This window comes from Phyllostomus discolor, chromosome 8, assembly GCF_004126475.2.
Source record: "Phyllostomus discolor isolate MPI-MPIP mPhyDis1 chromosome 8, mPhyDis1.pri.v3, whole genome shotgun sequence".
Classification (NCBI taxonomy): domain Eukaryota; kingdom Metazoa; phylum Chordata; class Mammalia; order Chiroptera; family Phyllostomidae; genus Phyllostomus; species Phyllostomus discolor.
The window spans coordinates 86007477-86028607 of NC_040910.2; the positions used below are offsets into that span (position 1 = coordinate 86007477).

Here is a 21131-nt window from a genome sequence, read left to right on the forward strand (position 1 = left end):
GATCAGAAGGACCAGCCCAGTGAGCCGGTGTGGCATCATTTCTAAGGCAAAGTCCACCCGGAAATGTCCTGGGAGTCAGGGAAATGAATTCAACCACAAGGGCTTAAACCAGTTTACCTTCCATGGTGGATGGCTCAATGTTGAGGATGCCGACTAAATTCAACCAAGATCTTATCTTATGGAATAAATTTTGGAATGTGCAAAAAGGGAAAACCCAGAAAAACCCAAGAACATGTCACCAACTCTCACCTTATGTGTTAGCCTCACCAGCACTACCTGGCAGGAGAGAAAGGATGTTTATAGTGTGTGTGTGTGTGTGAATGTCACTTCCCCTTTCTTCTTCCTCTTTTAATACAAAAGTTATATGAAAGAACAAAATTTAAAAAGCACTAGATGCTGTGTGTACGATGTCCTATTTTCTAAAGGGCAGTTCAGGTTCTTGCTGAGGTTCAAAGTCATTGCTTCTTGATATCAAGGAAGCTTTTCTTCCCTTTTAGTATAAGCTCCACTGTGCAAAAATGTGCATTATCTTTGGTATTTATTTTAGGTAGTCTGACTTAAAATTTGAGATAACCCATTAACATTATGAAAGGGGAAAAAAACCCAACCCGGAGGCTACCATTTGGCTAGCGTTACATAATGCCCTTATGTAACTGGTAAGAGAGAGAGGGAGAGAGAGGAAGAGAGAAGGAGGGGGAGAGGGAGGGGGGGAGAGACAGGGAGAGAGGGAGAGAGGGAGAGAGGGAGAGAGAGGGAGAGAGAGAGAGAGAGAGAGAGAGAGAGAGAGAGAGAGAATCAATTCTAGCAAACAAATTACTGGCCTCGAAAAATCAGGCTCTCATTTTGGCAGCTAATAGCCAAATACTTGCCACTTTGAAGCGCATATCATGAGCTTTCAACAAAGTTCAATACTGACTTTTAAATTACACTAAAGAAAAACTACACTGCAACAAAAATACAATTTGTGTTCATGTAGTTTTTAGCAGCTTTTCAAGATTAAGGCAGAGTCTTGCCTTTGTTATGCCATTAAAAACATTCTTGTTCCCTAAAGAGAAGCATTCTGAATAAGTCAAATACCCAACCAAGGCTTGCCTGCAAGTTCAAGTCTTGTAAAAACACAAAACGAAACACAAAACCCCCATAACTTATTCTACAACATGTATATGTGCCATCAGGTCATGGGGAGACATGTTTAGTGCTTTCCGTTAATCTTTGAGCTTACAGTCTTTCTCTGAAACCATTGTGCTCGCCTCAGTCCCTGGTGGCCACTTGCCTTGACCCACCTCTTCGCCAGTACCGTCGTCTGAATCACTGTTTTGGGCCTTTGACCACCAGACTGTGTTTTCACGTAACTATTCCAGAGAAAGAATCAGTAAGTCATATCTCTGATTCTCGCCGTAAGGGCCTGGGCTCTAGAGGTACGCTTGCCTGGTTGTGAAGGTCAATGTCAGGGGGTGTGTCTGTACTTGTGCTTTCTGGAACACCATTGTCACTGTCGTCTTCCTCTTTGCTCGTGAGGGCAACTTCATTTTCATAGCAAAATGAATTTGCATTTGAGAGGATATATTTCTTTTCTGCTAAGTCTCTGGCGCTGCAAAGGGGTGTGTTGGGTACTTCATAAGTCTTGTGGAACCTTGAATAGTCCACTTTGTAGTAATGCTTCTCTTCAAACAGGACGGGCTCATAGCGGTGGCCCCAAAGGATTTCATTTGCCAGGTACGAGCTACGGCACTGTGTCGTCATGGCCGTGGCTTCTACCATGCCTTCCAGTATCACGACAATTTCAAAGTCCGCGTTGTCAATGTCCTGTTTACTTAAGTCATACAAAGGGCTGTCTTCGTCGATTTCATGGACTATTGTGATTGGGGACACCAGAAATATACGGTCAATTCCACTGTCGAAGCCAACATTGATGTCTATTTGATCCAGGGGGATATACTCCCCTTCTGAAGTAATTCTGGATTTGAGGAGCTGCGCTCGAACATGAGCTTCCACCAAGTGGCTTTTCCGAAGATTGCCCACTCGCCACATCAAACAGAGCTTGCCATCTCTCATGGCAATCACGGCATTGTGACTGAAGACAAGAGTCTCATTTCTCTTCTTCGGTTTTGCCATCTTCGCCATGACTGCGCCAATGATAAAGGCGTCGATGATGCAGCCCACGATTGACTGGAACACCACCATGAAAACGGCGATCGGGCACTCGTCCGTGACGCACCTGAAACCATAGCCTATGGTGGTCTGGGTCTCAATGGAGAAGAGGAAGGCGGCCGTGAAACTTTTGACCTCAGACACACAAGCTTTGCTCTCCTTTGGTGCATCCAGATCCCCATGGAGCAGAGCTATCAACCAAAATGCGCAGCCAAAAAATAGCCACGAGAGCACAAAAGCCAGGCAGAAGATAACCAGCATCCACCGCCAGCGAATGTCCACGCACGTGGTAAAGATGTCTGCAAGGTACCGTTGTCCCTTCTCACCCACGTTGATGAACTGAACATTGCAGTGCCCGTCTTTCTTCACAAAGCGGCTCCTGCATTGTTGTCGGGTGTGGACTTTGCTCTTCCCGTTCCCAAAGCCATTTGCAACCGCCATGGTGGCCAGCTTCATGCCGTCTTCTTCTGAAGACACGATGCTATAGCGGTTGGTTCGCACACTGCCCATCGCTTCTGCCGTGGACTCCAGTGCTTCTGCTTTGGAAAACAGTCTGAGTTTTTGCAAAACCCTTTGGAGAAACAGTTTTGAATGCTCAGTGAGGACACACACCAAAAAAAAAAAATAAGGAGAGATGGGGTTCTCCGGGAGCCTTGCGGTTCTACCAAGGTCTTTCTACTGACATGCAGAGTTACCTTAGTAACTCAGCTGACATCCAGAGAACAGGTCCTGCCAAAAACAGAGAGAGCATTCATTACAAAAGAAATCATTATTAAGGGCTCTGCTTCCTAAGGCAACACTTCCTAGCAAGACACAGAGTCAGACGTAGATAAATAAATATACCCCATGTTGAATGACTGGGTTTTTAATTCTTTGCTCCACAAAAGATTTTTTTAAATTATACTTAAAAGCATTAAATCTTTAAACCCAGAAAAATTAGTTGTTTGCGACACTCCAGAAACTTTCAGGTTCTGTTTCTCCTATTATTTGCAAGCAATCTAAAATGTTCTGTTGTATGGGTCTACATCTCCCCTCTCATTCTCTTCTTTTGCTTTCTCTGTTTGCAAGGGTCTTGAATTATTAAACAGAAGAAAGACTTTCTAACCCCAAGGTTAATCCAAAACTCAATCCATGGAGATTCAAGAACTTGGACACATCTAGAGAACACTCCATACGAACGCAGAATGTTAGTATCAGTTGAACTGCAGGTATATTATGGAAGAATATGACAAGGGTGAAATCAGAAGGCATAGGTTATTTTTGTTTAAATGATGAAACTGAGCAGACAAGTCCTTAAAATCATCTGAAATGGATCCCAATTTCTGGCAAAATGTTTGGGCTGGCTTCCTCCTTCCGCACACTTCAAGCAGCCACTATGCAGAAATGCCTGATAACATCTCTGTTACTGCAAGTGATTCTGACTTGAAGACGCAAATTTGCTCTGGGGGAGAGAGAGCGATTCTGTTGCCTAGCAATCAGAGTCCTGAAAATTCTCTGGAGATGGGACTGCCATGTGTAATGACAGGCTTGGAAGTAAGCACCTTTGTGCCAAAGGACCAGGTCTTTAGTGGATTGAGATAAGGCAGGAACTCATTTCATATGAGTCCAATTCTGTGTTTTCCCAAACAGAGGCAACTGTGTAGGAATAGATCATAAATGTCAGTCAGCTTACTTTCACTTCCAAGCGCTGCTGTTTGCTGTATGTTCCTATGGAGAAGGCACTCACCTTTACCTAATGTGAACAAACAGTAGTTCTCAGTTTTCTACTCTTGCCTTATCCTATCCTAGGTTAAAAAAAAACAAAAAACTATCCATAGATTTTAACTTTCCTTCTCAGCTCCAAAGACACTATTTTTTCCCCTAGATTAATTAACAAAAGCCTAAGCAAAAGGCAGGGGGTGTTTTCTTTATCAAATATAAATTAATGCAGCATAGAATTAAAAACTAAAAGTGATTCTCCACATTTCAAGCAGCCACATCTTTCTCCTGCATTAAAGGCAGACAAGGAACAACAGATAAAAAAGGTCAGAAATCCATTGAAGCCCTCCTAATGAGGACTGCACTTTTGCTTTCTCCCCCAACCAAATCATATTAAGATTAAGCAGTTAACAAAACCAATCTCAGCCAAGCCACCTGCAAACAAAAAAGCAAGTCATTTATCTTATTTTTGTTCACCCCCTTACAGAGAGGCAAGGTGCATTGTCTTTGAAAAATGCCTCGTTACAGTCTTTTCTCTTTTCCCTCCTCATCCAAGTTATTATGCAAGAATGTGCCCCAACACATTTTTCCTGAGATTAGTCATCTGTGAAAATTGCAATGTGTGTTACATTTTGGCAGCTTTTGACACCTAAATGATGCCCGATTTGAAAGTGTCTTTGAATTACTTTATAAAAAGAAGTTACTGTGCCTTCCCAGTCTTCCACCTGCTTCAATGTTTTGTCTGCTTCTCTAGGAAGTCTGTACTTGGACAAAAGAAACAACACTCCTATTCCTCGGGGTTCTAGATCCTGGACCCACGAAAAGAACTTTCTATACAGTGCTCACAGCTCATTTGACTCTCATGAAATTGCCAAGCATTTCTACACAAAACCAGATAGAGGTGACACAACACCAAATGCAGGTGTATTTTTCCCAAACAAGGGTCGAGGGAAAGGCTTCACTTAAATAGTTCTTGTATCTTTGCATTTTGAGGGACTTCAGAATTTTATAAGCTGACACCAAGAAATTCCCTTTTCATGACTCAAAATAATCCTTCCTTCTGAGTTAGCATTAGGGACCATGCATAGACAGTCTCAAATTTCTTCTGACTTATTTCTGCACTTTTTCAGATTAAAGCATAACAACCACAGGAAATCTAAAGACTGAATTACGACTTTCCAAAAATCTTGACTCCAGGACATTAGCCTGAATCCCACAAAACTGCACACTACCAGCCTCCTCTGAATAGCTTTCCACATTTAGACCCTTGCAAAGAGCCTGGATTGAGTGACTATTATTGCTTCGTTTCCATTGCTAATGACAGAATGTGTTCCACATGCAGAGCATCATTTACAAATTTTACCATTTCCACTTAGAAAGGGGAAAAAGGATTTTGGGGTGCAAAATGGAGACTTTTGCCACTTTGAATAGATGTGCTCCAAAACACATTTGTATGTGTGCGTGCATTTAGACTTTTGTGTGGCTGATTACATAGCAAAAATCTAGAACCTGCCAAAGTCTGATAGGTTAATTGTTTTAGTATTCCACTAAGAAAAGTGACTTTCCTATTACCCTGCCCAAATGCCAAGTGGCTTTAGGCAAGGGGACAGACAACTTGCTTGCTCTTCTCTCACTGAAAATCACCAAGCCATGAGCATCTGGGAGAACTTCCATTAGCAACAGGGCTTCTGTGCAACTTGGTTTTATGGACAGATTCAAAATGATTTTTGGAGAAAGAATCAATTAAGAGCAGATGAGAACGCTGAGTGAGGTGACTCCTTGATGGGAACAACTGGGAAGAATCAATATTTGATTGGATGAACAACGTGGGAATCCCCCTTTCAGCCAAAATACTGAAGGGCCTGATGTAAATTTGAAAGACACAAATCATCATTTCACCCAGGCTATAACCAATGAGGTAGAAAATGTTTCTGGGAAATTGAGAGGCTACATGTGGTGCTGTTCATGGTAAGACTATTTATAGGCTGAGCCAAAATTAAGCATAAGCAATGGAAAAAAATAGTTCAGTGCTTCAATCTTAGGTAGATGTTAAGGGACAGGGAGCTATGGGTGAAAAAAAAAATGTCAAGGAGATAACATAATGACTGACCCTAAGTCATTTTTATCATATAGGAAAAATTTCCAATATGAATTATAAAAAAACCCAGAAAAATGTAATTGTGAACAATAAAGAAGAATGCATGTGCCCCATGCTATGTTCATGGTGTAGTGAAAAAGCAAGTTTCTCACTAAGGATGAGAGCTAGGTAGCACAAGCTAGGTAGTGTGTTGGGCTTAGAGAGAGGTCTGCTAATGAGTGTTTAGAGCAGCTATTCCCCAGCTGACGCCATATAGACCAGCCTGGTGTGCTCTGGGCACATGTTGCTATGTGAGCACAACTGCTAGCAAAGCAACCTCTTAGAAGCTCAGTAAACAGAAGGGAGGGGGAGGGGAAACAAGGAAGGGGAAGGGGATACCCATTTACCTACGTGATCACCTCAACATTTACAATCAACAATACATGCAGCATCACTCAGCATACACAAATGCCGAAAAATATACGTTATATGAGAAACGAAAAAATACACTAAAATAAAGAAAAACTTAAAGCAGTCAATCTGTTCGGGTAAAGACATGGTCAACCTTTCAAGCTACTCAAAAGTCATACAAGGACTCTACTGCTAACTGCGGATTCAACAACCAGGGAGTCTCATGGAAGTGGAAATACCATGGGTTCCTTTTAATGACAAATTTACAAGAGCTTAGAGCAAATATTCCTAGGGACACCAATAACATGAAATAAAGTGCCCCCAAAACATGAGGGGGAAGGGTTAAAGGCAAAGTGAAATGACCTTGACCCCAACTCCCACCCCTCCCACAGTCCTTGAAGTTACACCTTTTATCCCTGAGCATGGAGATTTTTCCAGATAATGGCAAATATAAATAAAACACAGGAGATGAGGGTGGAAGTGAGCAAGGAAAAGCTAACAAGTGCATGCTAATACACAGCAGACATACAACAGTGGTTGGTGGGAGAAAATCTGACAGTCTTTAGATTATTAATGTGAAAAAAGTGATAAAAAGCAATATGCATTCTTTGCATACCCAAAACACATTTTTCAAATAAAGTCTTATTTCTTACAGGTAAGTCCTGAGTTTATAAAAATCCCCAGGATTCACAGCCATATCCTGGTTGCCATCCTACTGATACATTCACCCAGGCACAAACATTTCCTATCTCTATTTTTTTTCCAATTGTCACGATGAGTCTGTGTTATGATGCAATCTTTTTTGCAGAAAATGTCGTTTCCACCACTAGGCTCCCTAGAAATCACACTGTCTTCAACTTAAGTGTTAGTACTATTAAGAATCATAAGTTGCTTAGGGGAGAGAGACATAATGGTGTCAAAGTTTTTCGGTGTTTAGGCTCCATTCCAACTCGAGCTCCTGCTCTTCTTCCCCAAAGCAACTTTGAGACGCTTGCTCTGTTTCGAATTCGACACTACACTCGAAGCAATGACAAAGGAAAAAAAAAAAAAGCCATGGATCAAAGGATCAAGAGAATTGCTGAGTACCAAGGTCTGGCAAGGTTTGAGACCAGTACTTTACATATACACTGTCCGCTCCTTCCCTTTTCTTCGTTAGAGTGAGAGTCAAAGTAAAGTTCCCTCGTCCTTGTCTCCAAACTCAGTGTCTCGCTACAGCTGGTGCATTGGAAGTTATGAGCACAAACAGATGCTGCAGAGAAATGTTTCTATTGCTCAACTGTTCCAAGCATGTCTCAGTATTTTTAGATCTGGGGATGTTCTGGTGCGCACACAAACTCTATAGGCATGATCTGGGACTCGGGAGCTTTGGTGAGCGCTACTGCAGCATGACAGCTGGGCACCTCTGGAGCAGCGGGGCAGGACGCAGTCGCGAATGGCAGCCGGAGTCCACTCCCCAGGACACACAGGCAGAGAGACAGAAGGAGAGAAAGAAAACACACAGCAGCCCTTACCTGTTGCTGGAGCAGGAGCATGGGGACATGGAGTGGAAGTTGGGGGGCACAGAGGCATGTAAGATCCAGTAGTTTGTAAGAGCCAGTGAGCCAAAGCAAACCAGAATTCCCAAGACTCAGCTTGCGGGCTACGGGGAAGACTGCGCGCTGGCCAGGGCTCCAGTGCGCTCTGCAATATCCTGGGCTCTTTTGAGCCGGCCCACGAGATACCGGCCTGCTTGGCTCCGCCCCCCGGTCGCTGCGGGCCAATCGCAGCAGGTCTGGTTGCGCGTCCGGCCCAGAAAACCGCGGCGGGGAGGGGAGGATGCTACACCCGCGGCCTTGGGCACTGCCAACTAGGAGAACCTGCCGCGGCTTCCACCGCCTACAGCCTCCGAGCCCGGTCCGGGAGTCAGGCCCCGGCTGGGCAGGAGGAGCTTGCGCTCCATCTTGGAAAGCAGCAGGTGGAAAGCTCCGCTTCCGGGCTTTGGGGGCTACTTAAAATTGCAGCCTGGCCTTAGGCAAAGTTTCCTACCCTTCTCAGAGCCCCACACTTCCCTTTTTCTATCCTCTGTAGCCACTGCGCCGTGCGTGCTTCTCGAGGGGACAGAGAAATGCTGGTGCCAGTGCCAGGGCGAAACGTCTGCAGCTAGGGAGGATTGCATTTCAACCCTGGTGCGCCCACCCTTCCTCCCACGCCCCCCGAATCCGCTGCAGAACCTGCACTACGCGGAGAAGCCGCAAATTAAATGGGGAAAGGGACTGCGACTGGCGCACACAGCCCAGCTGGATTTAGACGCGCGCAAGTGTTGCAAGTGCATAGCCGCAGGACTCTCTCCCCCACCGTTCGTGAATTACTTACAAAGCGCCTAGACTTCTCCAAAGGGTGAACGACTTCTTCCCTCTCTTGCTGTCCTCCCTCAATCTCTTTCTCCACCACCGCCCGGCACGCTCTGCTGATCTAAAATCAGAGCAATTAGAGAGTAATGAATTCTCTGGAACGGCAACTCCTACAGACACTCACGCTTTGCCCTTGCATCAGCGCCTTCCAGCCCTCATTTCCAGCAACAAGGCAATAACGTGTAGATCCTTTTAAAAATCTGTCAAGTTCAGTGTTAACTGGGTCTGGGTACTGGAACTTCGTAGATTAATCTGTGTGAGTTTGTGTATGTTTATGTGAACTACATTATACACGCATAAAACATTTAGTAGTCTTTTCCTAACATCGAGTTCGAAATACGTGTGTGTGTGTGATTAATGTTAACTTCCTCAAGCGGCCAAATTTGTCTTTCGAGCAGTTTATTACTCCTCTAAAAGGCCTCTTAGAGTCGCCAAACTACTTCAACAATCTAGTTCTTATTCTGGGTGGCACAGTCCGGGTACATTTCTGTTTGGAGAGAGAGGTGAAACGCACTTTACAAGGGAAGGGTTTGCGCCTGTGCTCACCTCTGAGCCTCATACCCTCACATGGCCTCTAGGAGGTGCTGGTGAAATATGCTTAGGTTTTGCAGATTTGTACTTAATCCTGCGTTAGCGTGTGCCTCTTTTCCTAGCACTGAACAAAATATTGAAATTAAAAGGATGTGGAGTAGTTTATGCACGCGGTGTCACTGCTCTGACAGCCAAATGCATTCCTGTTCCATTCCACTTGTTGAGATTACTCAGTCTGCAAGCCCTGTTACCAACTGGCCCTTTAAAGCACTGTACGAGGGAATGTGATGCCTCAAACGAGGGAGGTCTACCTTAACGCTTATTTATTAAGTCGTGTGTTATTTATAAACAGCTCGAATGAACTCTGCGAAATAGATGGATGTCTAGGATCCCAGGCTGTAGCCCGAAGCTAAAAGAACCTGGAGACAGACAAGCTAACTCTAGATAGCCCAAGGACAGAGCATGAGCTACAGCTGATTCCACTGGGATAACCTGAAATGTGTTTTCCGTTGGATTTCTTCTAAGAAACAGGTGGGAGAGGTCTGATTAATTCCTTAAAACATGTTAGGCCTAAATGGAAAGAGGAAATTAATCATTTATATATGTTCTCTTCTTTTATTATGATTCAATCTCTGCATCTGTAGACGGCTAAGAATTTTCCAAACCATATGAATTCAGAGGCAACACTTTTATTTCCAGCTGTTTTTGAACATCAGTCATCCAGAAGAAGATGCCATTTCTCTGAAACTTGGATTGAAATGGTTTTACTTTAATATTTTACTGTAAATAAACTGAATGTACCACAGGCCAAAGTAGTTTTATATGATAGGAAAATCTTTAAAGAAAGGAACACCAAGTTACAAGATTATGGTTGGTTGTATATATTTAGTTATGGGAGGAGGGGTGAATAAATACCCTAGTCTTTCTCATCGGCATTCCTCTCCCTCTCCCATGGACTTACACCTTGAAGTAGAAAGTTGAAGAACACTGGATTATTTAAATAAGCAGCTTCCTAATCTCAATGAAAAATTTTACCTGATTTAGCTAAATAAAGAAATATGAAAGATATATTCAGTAAGTGAAACTTTGCAAATGCACTATAGCATTGTTTCATCTCATTGCTTCATCTTATAAAGGAAAAAATATAAATATGCATTTTAATTAATAAGTGACTTTTCCCTTTGTCCCCCCATTAGGAAAATTCTAGTGTTCCAATGCAATCAGTGCCTGCAAAATATACTTTTTGGAGTGATGTGTGATACAGATTTCTCAAGTTGGAGTACATCTTTTTTGGCCGAATCAGTCTTTATTTAGCAAAAAATCCCATTAGTTTTGGACACCAATGCAGTCGGGTGTTGGGATCCATCTGTGGATTAATTTTTTCCAAGGAAATGACAATTATGCTATTACTGATTCCCTCTATGGTAACCACCTATGAGAGCCAAATATTAGTCACAATCCAGATCTGTAATCTGATTGTGAGTGGTTGTATGACGCAGAAGGTGATTGTCCCACTAGCAACACAGATCTTTCCTTTGTACTTATATAAAGATCTCCAGCAAATAAGTATAGCTTCAGACTTCCATCAACCATATATGCAACCAATTTCACAATGGTAAAAGGTGAAAAACTCTGGTCATTTGCATCTACTAGGTATTAAGAACCACTTAGGAAGCTTCACAGCAATAGTTAATAGTCATAATAAATAAGTGTCAGATTGACTTGAAATGTATAGACAGGATGAGTTTGCAATCTGCTGCTATATGGACAAGCCACCTACTATGGTATTTGAAGGCACTGTATATATTCTCATCTATTAGGAAACAGTTTTAGCAACTTCACTTATGGCATTGGTAAGATTTAATCTTCATATTAAAGTCAATAAATCTATTTGTTGAATAGATACTTTGTAATTTAGCTATATGCTAGTTTATGATATGGGAGCCGTAAGAGCCCTAGAGAAACAATTGCTTCCCTTTAATGATTCACAGTCTCCAATTGAGCAGACAAGCAATGTACACATGAAATCAAATGACAATATAAGGCAGCCTGTGATTAGATGCTAAAATGGATCATGCAAAACAAAAATTCCAGAGTTTCTGAGGAATGGAATGAAATGGAGTTGAATTTATGGATAAGTCTTCTAGAATGGAAGACTTAATATTATGACATATTACCATATACAGTTGTGTTAAGGATGCTGAGAATATACTAGAAGGCAATCCTGTGTGTGTCCTAAAATGCCTGTTTGCCCCAGATCTGTCTATATATGTGCATGTAATCATTTGTATAAATTTGAACCTGCTTCTTAGAATGTCACACATGTCATTGCTTACACAGACACCATTTCCCCTAAATGTTTCACAAGCCTTATGTGTCATTTGTCACCACTGTAACACATAGTGACTGTGCCTTATTTATCTGGCACACTTGGGAATGCAACATATCACATAATGGCTTTCTAAACTGAAATTTGTTTGGGTAGGAATTCTTTCCCCCGATATATTGTACGCATTCTCAGTCTCTCCCGCTGATTGCCTCTGAAGCACTGGGTATGTATTTCTAGAAGAGCAGGGTTTTTTCCTCTCATGCTATTACAAGGATTTTTTCTCTATATTTATTTCTACCCACCCATAGCCACATTTTCAAAATCCACTGCCGTGTCTTTTTTCCTTTCTATCCTCATTGCCCCGAGTATAGCCATGTTTAAAAAAAAGTCAGTCTTATTAAATGCCAGTTGAATAAAGAAATGAGTGAAAGTCACAATATTTGGGGGGATAATATGACTTTTGTATGATGACTCCGTTTCATTTTAATAACCATAAGCTGTTTCATTTTACCTGGAACAGAGCAAGCTTATCAGGGTACAGTAAGAGCAGCGTCCCCTATATCAAATGACCCTAGACTAAACTCACTTAAGCCTTCTTTCTGCTTATTTTTCCTCTTCCATCAGTGACAACCTTCACCGCTCATTTTTGCTTCCGCCAATGTGCCTTGAATCTATAAGGCTGTTACAGAGCTCTGTCTAATTTGCCGATTCTCTCTGCACTGGGCTGAGAAATTATGTAACTAAGGTTGTTAAAAATATGTATATAAAGTAAAAGCAACTGCAATCAAAGGTTTTTAAAGTGGATGTATGTTTTTGAAATAGAATGAAGAGATGCTAAAATTGGAGTTACCTTGTTTTGTTCTGTCCTTTTTTGAGTAAAAAGCTTCAGGATATGGATTTACGACATCTATTTTAGCTTCTCATGCACTTACATGCTTTAGTCCTTGTATTTGCTGTGTTATGAAGAGTAGAGGTAAGTGAAGTACCCCTGTGTTTGCAAATATGCCTATGTTTATACGTATATAGACAATAAAATCATACTCTCTTTTATTAAAAAATCATCAAGCGTTTACTGTGCCCATGAATGTGGTCTTTATTTTTCATCAAACACTGTTAAAACTAACAACAGTAAGTGGGATTGCTCTCTAAGAAGCCCACCTTCCACACAGCAGCCAAGATATTATTTAGTGAGTTACATTTCATGCTTTGGAAGACTTCATTTATCTCATGTGGGTGCGGCAATTACACTCTAAAAATGCCTCATAAATGAAAAGGTAAGCATCTGAGGAGTTTAGGAACATATCCTAGCCATATCTGGAAGTATAGGTTGGCCTTAGACAAAGGGAGGAAAGCAAATGGATGGCCAGCGTCTGAATAAATGCATGAATAGAGGGTTATTTGCATCGAACATTAATTTTGAGCCAGATTTTACCCCCTAAGACACACTCGGGAGTTGACACTTCATTCTTCAGACAGGGAGGAGCATGAGGAAATCACCATACTCTCCTTCCTTCGTTTGTTCCTCTGCCTGCAGTCCTGACATGGGATTGTTTCTATTGTTTTTCTTTGTTTGTTTTTAATCATAGATGGTTTACCAAATCTCACTTTTCATTTATAAGGAAATAGAGATGTAAAAATTATGTTCCAGGAAAGCTCCCTGTGTGAGTGGAAGCTGTCCATATGCATTCTGAACCTGCCGATTACAAGTCCTGCAGGACTGAACTTTTTGTAGCATCTTGGCTCAGACAGAGATGCTACGAAATCTAGGAAGTGTAGAATAGCATCTATATTTTTCACAGCACTTACTGATTCCCCCAGATCATCTCCACCCTGACTGTAGTGTGTGAAGCTTCGTCTTTCACTGTTTTCTAATTCCAAACGTTTGGCTCAATGTCCATGCTTCTCTGGGGGAGAGTTTCTTCTGTTTTAAAAATAAATTTGATTGGCATCTAAGGATTTGATAGAATCTTTTCCTCCTTCATTGACTGGTGTGTGTTATGCAGGCATATACCCTTAATTGATACTTAATTTCAGGATTTTGATAAATTTATCTTGTCACATGCAAAGCCCTGTATATAAGTGACAAAGAAATAAAACTTGTCTGACAATTATGCAAAAATAAAATGCTATACCTACTGTCACCAATAACATTAATGACAAATGATAACAGAACAAATAACATTAATGGCATTATATGATCATTAAAAGAAAACCCATGTTATGTCATTACTCATTTTATAGGTGCTTACTTAGATATTTTAATGTATTAATTAGAATCAAATCCAGATATTTCCTCTCCTGCATTTGGATTTGAGCTACATTGGTCCGTTTTAAATGTTAGAGAAATTCAAATGAATTAGCACTCTAAACACGTGTTTGAGAAAATTATTTCTATGGTTAGCAATAGAGAAACTAAATTTGTAACATGATCTTAGATTGTGTCACTGCGTTTCAATTTCTGGTTTTATTGGCAAAGAAAACCTCCATTCAGAACTTGTGTTTATATCAAAATATATTCTTTTACATGGTTTGCATAAGTAAGTCACTACATTTTAGCAAGGCAGGAACTGACCCTACAAACAATACTATTTTGTAACCTGATTGTCATCTCCCTGCATGTACATTGAAATACATGAAGACTCATACTGTGCCTGTCAAATCGATCAGGAGAGCTAGCTTTCCTGTTTACCAAAATTAAAATTCACGCATGTCAGTACCCACCATAGTGCTTTTTAAAAATTTTATGAAAAATAATATTTTTCTCACTTGGACAAAGATTAAGCCCCAACACTGTTACTCCTAACATCTATTCTTTTTACATAAAAATGTAGTGTCTCCTCAGCGGAGAATTAAGTGAAGGAATAATGTATCTAATAAATCGGTTGGCAGAAAGAAAATTTGAAGCAGACATGCACATTAGAGTTATTTCTGGTGAGTCGGTGGTGACACATCTGAAAACCTCACAAGAGGATGAGGAAGGTTAAGTTTTGAGTTGTAATTATTAGTCCTGGAGAAAGAGCTTTCCTGAGAGCATTGAGATTCCCTTTCTCAGTAACCTTCTTTCATGATTTGGATTTTATGATGTACAGAGTTAAGTTATATTTTACATTAGATTTGCAATTAAAAAAATCATCTACTCACCCATTGCACACACATATCTTATGCATTAAAATATGAAAACTTCAAAACTTCAAAGGCAACGCTCTCAGTAGTTTCCAAAAATAAAATAATCTATAGAGCTCTGAGGCTAGGCAGCTTCAATATTTCAGTAAAACACTAGCTACGGACACAGAACATAAGCAGTTTCCTTAGAGGAGAAGACGATAAAAATGTTATCGTATTTCCTTGCTTAAGTTATCTGAACCTCTATTGGGCAAAGCATCATTTAGCACAAGGCCTAGTCACCGCTGCCATAACTATAGGCAGTATAATGGAAATGTATGTGTGTCTCTTTAATCCTGGGCTCCAAAGGGATCCATGCTCTTCCCTAAGTAAATTAGCCCAGAAAATTGATTACTCCTCTCTCTGTTCTATCTTCTCTCCTCATGCATTGCTCGCTTTGCTTCATTTTACCTCCCCATGGCCCATATTTCAAATCCTACAAAAAAGGGGATTGGGACCCAAACTTAGCCAGTAATGCAGGCACAGTGCTCAAAAGTATATCACTGTCACAATTTAGCATTTGGTTCACCTCTGGACATGCAGCTGGGAATCTGCATGAGTCTAGCTCCATAGGCTCTGCTGAAAAGTAACATGCCCCCAAAACACCAAGCACATTTGATAATATAAAACTGAGCCATACCGTGCAGGTGAAACCGTCCAGTTGGCAAATAATGATAATAATAATCATATAAAAATTATTTTTGAAATTATTTCTCCAAAAGAAAAATCAACCTCTGTGAGTTGACTTAAAGACCACAATATAAAACCAAGAAAAAAAAAAAAGATAGAAAACAAGAAAGAAGCCTAGGCATTGACAGACGTTCTGTCTGTCTTCTGTCTCCGGGACCCTCCTCGGAGTCTGCATCAGATGGCAGCCTGACCTGCAGCCCATTTCCAGCAACATTAGGAGTGGGAGATCTCTCCTGTGAAAGGTCTCGCCCCTGACTCCACTGAAGACCCCCTCAGGCTCTGAAAACTTTTTCTCACAGGATAGCTTGAGCAAGTCTATGAGTTCACGCTCAAAGTGAATTTGCTAATTTCCTCTCTGTGCAAGGACCAGGGTATTTATTTCTCTTACGTAATTTCCAGGGAGTCCGTTACATGACCCAACTTCTATTCTGTTGGCCGACTCAGGGACCTTACCATCAAACAGTCACCGTTGGTGAGAACAACCAAGGACTGATATATGACTGCAAAGGAACTTAACAATTCCTGGAAGGAAAAGGGTTAAGAGCCAGTAAAAACAGCATAAATTTACACATAACCATCAGCGATTACACTTTGATTCTCTTCCTTGCAAGGAACCACAACAATGCAACCTCCACAATTAACGCTTCTGGTCTAAGAAATCTTCTCCCTAAAGGACACAATCCACCCACTGCAGATGGTCTCAACAACCTTCTGGCTAGAAAGGTCCTCTACACAGAGAGGTGCACTTGCTGGTGGGCTTTCTGTCCAAGGGACCTGAAAGGTTCATGACAGCGTGGGAAAACAATCTCAACCATGGGGCTGAAGGGCACAGCCTTGTGTGACGGGTTTGCGATGGTTTGATTCCAGCTGACAGGTTCTAGAATTATAACTGCTTTGTCCCAAACTTGCTAAGAAGGGGGATGGCTTGAATTGCCTGAGGACTTGGCTTCAGAAAGAATTATGAGCAGATAAAAGCTAATGCACTGGCTTAAAAGTTACAAAAAAAAAAGAAATAAAAAGAAATAAAAGAGAACTAGCCCCGATACCATTGCCTTTCATCCAGCCACCAAGCATCGTGCTCTGCTGTCTTTCTACAAAATACAGGAAGAAGATTTTCTAAGCGAGGGAAAAATAGAGGATGTGGATTTGTTTTCCTGTAAAAATGACATCGAATGCTCCAAAGGGGCAATGAGGCACATGGCTCAGTCCTCTCTGTCCTCACCCAGCAATGGAGCTTCCCTAAATAACCAAGCTAGTTGCAAATTGAGCTCTCAGGAGGGGGGTCAGTTGGGCCACAGCAAAGGGGAAGAATGGAGCTGCAGTTTCTCTCTTCCTTGCTCAGATCCCTAAAGCTGGCCAACAGTCCCCCTTTCCATTTTTTTTTTCTCTATTTCCTTTCTCTTCTAGGAATTTTCCACCTGTCGGAGAGCAAGGACATCAGTTGTCACACTGGAAGAAGTTGCACTTGTGCCTTTGGCTGTGGACACACTGGGGTGGTCGTGTCTTTGCCTGCAGAACCCACTAGTGCTAGAGGGGCATGCAGCAGCTACCCCACAGATTCTACCCCACCAATGCTGCCCTGTTCTTTTCTTCCCCAACCTCCCCACAGATTCCTCAAGGAAAACCTCTTAATGCTTCCTGGCCATGGAGCTCAAATACCTAGACCACTAGATATCTAGAGGATGGTCTTGGAGCCTTTTGAATACTATTGATTGTATTAGAAGTTCTGACGAAGATCAGAACTAAAACAGAAAAGGCAGCAATCCAGGGGGTGGGGAGGGGAACAATTGGAGGTGGCATCATTGAGTGATTTTTGTTCAAAAATCAATTCTTCAAAAAACTGACTTCTTTGTGTGAAGAAACTTCCCTGATACCAGATATGGCCAACTCTGAAATGAGTTCTCCCAAACATATCCTCCTTCTTTTGTTTATGACAAACAATAGAGGACTGAGCCTTCGTGATAGGATAGTACCTACATGAAGAAAATGACCCAGAACAGAGATAGATGTTTTGTAGGTGAATATCCTTGTTATACGAGACCCCTAGGAAAGAAAACCTTCGTCTGAAACCTGGGCCTTTCTGATATTTTGAGTCAAGGACGTCCCATTTCCCATGGTGCTAGGTCTGCAGACCACAGTGCTCAGGCCAAATCTGGCTCACCCTCTACACAACTCATGAGCTGAGAACATTCTTACATGTTCAAATGGTAGGAGCTAGAGACGACGGATGAAGAATAACATTTTGTGACACTTGATTGTTTTATAAAACTCAAATTTCTGTGTTTATAAATGAGTTGTACCAGATGAGAGCCACGCTCATTTGCTGGCAGGTAGTCCCTGACGATCTCTGTGCTGCATGACACAGCTGAGTGCGTGAGACAGAGACTGCCCGCAGCCCACAAAACCTAACACATGTCCTATCTGGCCCTTCGTTGAGAACGTTTGCCAACCACTGGCCCAGAGTCATGCTACGGAACACAAAGCCGAAGTGAATAAATAGGGTGTGAATGCCATTCCTCATCTCTGATCCTAGCAGGCTGCATACAGTAAATGTGCATCCATAGAGAACACCTGGCCTTTCAACCCATGGGGCAGTATGTGGGTAAGTATTCAGAATTGCCTCTTGGAGTCAATTAAATAGAAACACAGAAGGGGGGGATCAAATAGAAAGATGGATGGGATTTTAAAAATAAATGATTATATTTCATGAGAAGTTCTGGGGAGAAAATGATCAAGCATTTAAAAAGACATAAAGCCAGCCCCTTCATTTCGGAGGTATTTTTAGTTTCAGAATCCAATGAAATGAAAATGGTGATATTAATGACTTCAAACAGTATAGGACTTCCCCAAGTCCTCTCTATTTAGTATTAAAACTTTTTTTTTAAAAATGGACTTTAGTGATCTTTAGGGTTAAATATTCATCAAAAATCCATGGATGAATTAATTCTCTACTTTTAGCCTGCTTTTTATTGTACAAGCGTGGAAGAGAGGGTTGAACAAGCTCTCCCTGCAGGCCCCACCTGGCTATTTCCTCTGATCTCTTTGGCCAAACTAAAATGGCAGCGCTTTTACCTTATTTTATTGGACCTCTCAACAATCTGATCTACTAGAAATAAAGGTGATATAACCCATTTTGAAACCTCTGCATAAATGTAAGTACTCTGGGAGTCATGTAATTTAAATGATTATAATATAATTATAGTTCAGTGAGTCATGACCTTAGTCCTCTGTGCCCTGGGTGGTTTCAGACTATGGCATTGGATATGACATCATTGTATTATTTCTTCTGTTTGTCTTTGCTTGTTACTTTAATCTGATGATTCCGGAAGGCTGATCTAAAGGTGGTGTTGCTAATTATTACTAATATTATCCTCATTATCATTGTAGTTTTCAGTACAGGGAATGCTAAGCTAGAGACCACTACTCTCTTCATAGCCCATAATGAACTGCACATAAACTTAAAAGCAAGGATGTTCTCTTTTCAACACAATGTTCTTATAGGAACATAGAGTTCCTTCATGTAGGCTCCTGGAAAAATTAAGTATACTGGCAGCTATCCTTGTAAATAATCAGAAAACAAAAAAAATAGTGCATTTGATACTTTCAAGAATGTTCCCTTTGTAAGAATTTGTAAATACCCTGGCTGGCATAGCTCAGTGGATTGAGCACGGGCTGCAAACCAAAGTGTCACAGGTTCAATTCCCAGTCAGGGCACATGCCTGGGTTGCAGGCCACAGCCCCCAGCAACCGCACATTGATCTTTCTCTGTCTCTCTCTCTTTCTCCCTCCCTTCCCTCTCTAAAAATAAATAAATAAAATCTTAAAAAATTTAAAAAAAGAATGAGATTCTTGTCCCTTAAAAAAAAACAATTTGTAAATAAGCACACCAACAAGTTTTTGTCATCCTCTCTCTTGCTTATTTGTTGTAATAGTCAACAAAAAGCAACAATTTACTGTAGTTATTTGATGAATAGCAGCTTTACCATAAACTAAATGTAAACATATTTCCTATTCAAATATTACTATTGAATCTACAATAAGAGGCACAAACTATACATTAAATTAGAGCTGGTTTGCATCATTACTCATTAGTTAATATAGCAATGCATAGCCTAATGTATGACCACACACAGCTTTCCAAATGTTTCATTGACTCACTGAAAACCCATTACGAGACTTGAGTCATCGTTGTCTTTCTTTGTAACACTTTCGACGAAAATTGAACCTGTTCAGCTTTTATGTTCTGATAGGTTGATTAAATAGCCCTGTTAGGTTTTTAAATTACCTATGTGCTCACTAATAGTGTGTTTTTAAAGTACGAAGAGTAAATTTTAAAAAACGTTGTTTGAAAAGGGTGCCAAAGAACATACCCCAAACCGAGGCGGCACCAAATGCAGCTAGCTCCGCGCCCTCGGAACAGCGGCTGCAGAGAGGGCACACTGCGGGCGGGACCAACAGTGGCGGAGAGTGTGGAGATGGAGGCCAGGCTGGCGTTGACCAAAAAGACCCATTTTGCTTGACATTGAACAAGAATGTGTGTGGGTGGGGGGAATCAAACCCATGAAGAGGAAAAAAAAATAATGTAAAATTTCATGAGGGCCAGCGAATGTTTGATTGAGAATTTCGTTTCTCAGTTGATTGCTCTTTAGCTCCAGCCTGAACCCGTTGTTCTAGAACAATTTCAGTTTAAAACAAACTTATGTTTCTCTAGCTCATAGAACTCGGCACTTAGCCCCTTCCACTATGCTTTAGTAGGATAGACAAAAAAAAAAGCTTGACCCATGGGCTAGGATACACCAACACATTTGACACGTTTGCCTTCAACCGTTGTAATATATGACCAGCTAGAGAGAGAGTTGGAGAGCTGGCATATTACAGAGTCAGAGTTTTGTTTTGTTTTTTCTCTGTGATATACTTTTGTGATAGGTATTCTTCTTGAGCCAGAAATGGTGATCTAGTCCTTTGCTTCTAGATCCTCACGATTAATGTTTCAATGGCAGATAAATTTAGTTCTCTCTTTTAGTGAATGTACCAGCGCAGGTGCCACTCACACACACACAAAACGTTGATTTGAAAAGTTGGATTTTTTGAAACTGATACATTCTTGCGAACTAAACTTCATGACAAATGTTCTCGAGGAAGAAAAGCACACAGCCACGCTGGCAGCTGATGCTGCTTTAAACATGTGATCACAGACTTCAGAGGGGACTTCGGGACTGCCTACCAGCGCAGTTCTATTTCCCGAGTCTATTCACACTCCTGGTCTCTGAGATGCGTGTTTGGACCTTTGCTATCTCCACTCAAACCTCTGATACCCTTTACTCTTAGCCAGATCCTCACTTCTCATTATAAAGGAAAAACAAGAGCAGAGAGAATAACATCTCCAGCCTCAGCCCCCCTGGGCCTCAACGTGAAATCCGCCTCCACGCCTCTACCTGCACGTACTGTTTCTCGCCCCGTACCTGCGGCTACGATGTCACCCTCCCTCCCTTGTACACTAGATGCCACATCCCTTCTCAACTATTCCAGGGCTATACTTCTTTAATTATCCCCTCTCTCCTACATCGTCTATTTTTTCCTCTGATGGGATCATTCCCATCTGTTCACAAGCATGCTAAACTACCTCCCACTTACCAAAGAGAAAGAAAAATACAAAGAAAGAAATAAAATTAAAGGAAAGCATCCCTTGACC

At 41.4% G+C, this 21131-nt stretch overlaps 1 protein-coding gene across 2 annotated transcripts; it reads right to left on the bottom strand.

Annotated features, from left to right (window-relative positions):
• Nucleotides 1–1355: 1355 nt before the first annotated feature.
• On the bottom strand, nt 1356–8770 carry KCNJ2 (potassium inwardly rectifying channel subfamily J member 2). 2 transcript variants are annotated; one of them, XM_036033433.1, is made up of 2 exons: nt 8690–8770; nt 1356–2880 (listed from the first exon to the last, which is right to left on the bottom strand). In XM_036033433.1, the coding sequence occupies exon 2, from the start codon at nt 2659–2661 to the stop codon at nt 1378–1380; it is 1284 nt and encodes a 427-aa protein (XP_035889326.1). In that variant the 5' UTR covers nt 2662–2880; nt 8690–8770; the 3' UTR covers nt 1356–1377. The 2 variants fall into 2 exon arrangements, with proteins under 2 accessions (XP_035889326.1, XP_028375329.1); XM_028519528.2 differs by lacking the exon at nt 8690–8770 and adding an exon at nt 7849–8045.
• Between the last annotated feature and the right edge of the window lie 12361 nt (nt 8771–21131).

Bases quoted from the DNA above. Each gene is read 5' to 3' on its own strand.
- KCNJ2 (XM_036033433.1), bottom strand. From the start codon at position 2,661: ATGGGCAGTGTGCGAACCAACCGCTATAGCATCGTGTCTTCAGAAGAA.